The 3,050-nt window shown below is 38.9% G+C and overlaps 1 protein-coding gene across 1 annotated transcript; it reads right to left on the bottom strand.

Annotated features, from left to right (window-relative positions):
• Positions 1–2,050: 2,050 nt before the first annotated feature.
• Positions 2,051–2,716, bottom strand: LOC5574858 (perlucin). The gene is made up of 2 exons (XM_001661632.3): positions 2,557–2,716; positions 2,051–2,485 (listed from the first exon to the last, which is right to left on the bottom strand). Exons 1-2 carry the CDS (start codon positions 2,683–2,685, stop codon positions 2,126–2,128), a joined length of 489 nt encoding a protein of 162 aa, XP_001661682.2. The 5' UTR covers positions 2,686–2,716; the 3' UTR covers positions 2,051–2,125.
• Positions 2,717–3,050: the final 334 nt, after the last annotated feature.

Raw genomic sequence — 3,050 nt, forward strand, 5'->3', positions numbered from 1 at the left:
ACTATGAATTGTTCGTCACTGTGAGTGTCGACACAAACTCTTTTTCATGAATTATTTATGTTTCACATTTTTTTTTTATATTCAGAACACCCCTTTTTACCTTTATTTTTGTAATTAAAAAAAAAACTTTGAATGGTTCGACACTACAAGTGTAGACTTGCGAAAAGTTCACTTTATTCAACAAACTTTGGATGGTTCGCCACTGTAAGTGTCGGCATAAGAATAAGAGTGTTCTATGATGTTCCAACCAATCGAGTTTTTTGTTTCTTTTCAAATAAGCAAAATATAATAACACATGCTTTCGTCCTGACAGCTGTAGGAATGTTACATTCAGGTATTTGTTCAACAAACTTTGAATGGTTCGTCACCTCAAGTTTCGGCATAATTTTCCACTACATAGAAATTGTTCATATCAAATGAAAATATTATATTTACAAATAAGCATGTATATATCTCACAAATCATTATTTATCATGGTCTAATCGCTTATCAAAGTGAATCCTGTGACCCAACGATCCTTCCCATTAACAAACATCCCTCCCAGTAACCTTTGTGGAGATGCAGAGGCAAACACGGTCTCCAAATAGCAAAGGTTACACACTAACATTCCTTCCCCCAATCCCACCTGATTGCAAGGACGTGGACGGCGCCGTTATTGACCCTGTATAAATAGAGGCACTGAATTATGCACATTGAAGAAGATTATGGCCAATCCCAGCCGAACTTCTAGTTGATTTTTTGTGCATTTTCACTGGCTTCGGTCAATCACGGAATAGCAACCATTGATATGTGTAGTCAGTCTAAGCTAAGCTAAGCTAAGCTAAGCACAGCACGAAGGTACGATGCGCACTGTTATGGCCATCATCATTATGTACAACCTGAGGGATGCGGTCTCCAACATTTTGGTCATTCAATTTGAACACAATTTTTCTACCAGTGCTAACCGTTGTTTGTTTGCTTGTCTCGCAGGAAACCATTTTCAAGATGCACACTTAAAATACTTCACACAAAGCTTTTGCAGTTTGATGCAGGCAATAAGTTCAATAAATTATCCGAATCAGATAGTATCTGACTATATGCTAGTAAAAAACATATTTCACAGAAGTTCTGAAGAGATTTACGCATCAATAAGACCAAGTAAACTTTTTTTTAACAGTTGATAGATTTGTGTCACATAAAATGTATATCATTTTGACGAAAATTTTAGCTTGGCAGCAACCTGGCTGCTGGTTGATATCCAGTTAACACCCCCTAGCGTACAACCGGTACCAAATATTGGTTTGACAATAGTTCCGGGGTATCCGGAAGTCGCCAGAACCTGGTCTTTGGCATTATATCTATGATGTTCACGATGAAAAATCACGCCATCGCACGGTACTATTCTTTAAGTTTCAGAAATTGTCCTCTTTGGATACATTCAGGAACCGGTGCCATTTGACCGAGTATCCGAAATGATCAGAATCAATGAGAATACCTCGACCTTCTGGCAGCTCTTTACCTGTAGAAAGTACACAATGAATAATTGTCTTACCGCTGATCTTGAAAAATCTACGTGAATCATCACTTCCGGGACGAATTTACCCCATTTAAATCCGGAATAACTCCGGAACCAAGTCGCCAATCCCATTCCTTCTTCTAAATCTTGAAGAGTATGCGGTTTGTTTAAGACCAAAAGATCCAAAATCAGTCCATAGTTCAGTTATGTCATCGCAAGTGACAAAATGGTGCCTCTTCTCTTTAAGATATATGAGAAGAAGTTCGCGATCTTCAATAGTTTCCGGCAAAACGCGACAGTCTCTTTTCTATGCGATTTGGAAGGAAATCTTGATTCCCGTAGTGAAGTTCAAGATACCCTACCATGACTAAAATTCATGATTCCTATATTGTTATTTACACAGAATGCTTTCAACTTTAAAACACTTCAGAAAAAAACTCTTGAAAACTCATGGTATATTATCACTATCAATACGGCGTTTTGGACAGCGAGGCGGTGATTCCTGACGACAGAATTGACCAGAACTAATGTACAATAAAAATGCGGAAAATCAGCTCAGATTCAGAGGAAAAAACTTCGTGTGTATTTTTTGGTTATCTTATATGATAAATTTTAACTTCACTTATGCATCTACAGACATTGTCGTTCGATTTCTTCACAGATGAAGTACGTATCGTATGCACACTCCATGTCGTTCCAAAACCACTTTCCGGTATGATAGGTCAGCTCCACGCAGTGCTCCTTTTTGTCGTTGTTATTCGGTTCGTTTTCATTCCAAAGCGTGTACGTGAGGAGCTGCTCATTGTGGAGCCACGTGAAAACGCCCTCCTCGGCCAGGTCGCTGGCACCGATCCATAGCCGACTTACGTTGGCGAATTTATCCGACTCGCGCACATACTGAGCGATTGCGTCGCTTTTGGCCTGATTTTCGATCGATGCCAATCTCTTGTCCAATGTGGTGCAGAACTCTACCGCCTTGTACCAGTTGGCCTGCAATATTTCAAATCGTTTTACTGCTAAAACTGGAAACTAAATTAATTTTCATGGTTCCAAAGTTCTACCTTTAAACTGGGTATGAAGAATCGTCTATCGCCATTTATTAACTGAATGACAAATAGAAGAAGGACGAGCACTCTCATGTTGTTGAATTGGAAAGCAAAATGCATCTGAAAGTGGATGAGATCAATCATATGAATTACTGAATTTCTTCTACTTTTTGGCGTTACGCCCCGATTGAAACTGGGCCTGCTTATCAGCTTATGAGCTTATGAGAACTTCCACAGTTATTAACTGAGAGCTTTATTTGCATGTGTATATCGTGTGACAAGCACGACGATACTCATGCCCTGGGAACTCGAGCAAACTTTCTTTACGAAAAGATTCAAACCCACGACCTTCTGCTTGGTCTTACTGAATGTATGTTCTCTTATTATTTACTTTGTTTACTTTTTCTAGGCGTCAAAACACAACATTAGAATCTCAACTAAGATAATGCCTCGGTTTGAAAGATTAGTGAACTATTAGTATTCCCCATGCTATTAACGTATTCGAAAAC

The sequence above is a fragment of the Aedes aegypti genome, chromosome 2 (genome assembly GCF_002204515.2).
Source record: "Aedes aegypti strain LVP_AGWG chromosome 2, AaegL5.0 Primary Assembly, whole genome shotgun sequence".
NCBI lineage: Eukaryota > Metazoa > Arthropoda > Insecta > Diptera > Culicidae > Aedes > Aedes aegypti.

Bases quoted from the DNA above. Each gene is read 5' to 3' on its own strand.
- LOC5574858 (XM_001661632.3), bottom strand. From the start codon at position 2,685: ATGATTGATCTCATCCACTTTCAGATGCATTTTGCTTTCCAATTCAAC. The intron at 2,486-2,556 runs GTAGAACTTTGG...GAAATATTGCAG, and splicing joins TCTTCATACCCAGTTTAAAG to GCCAACTGGTACAAGGCGGT.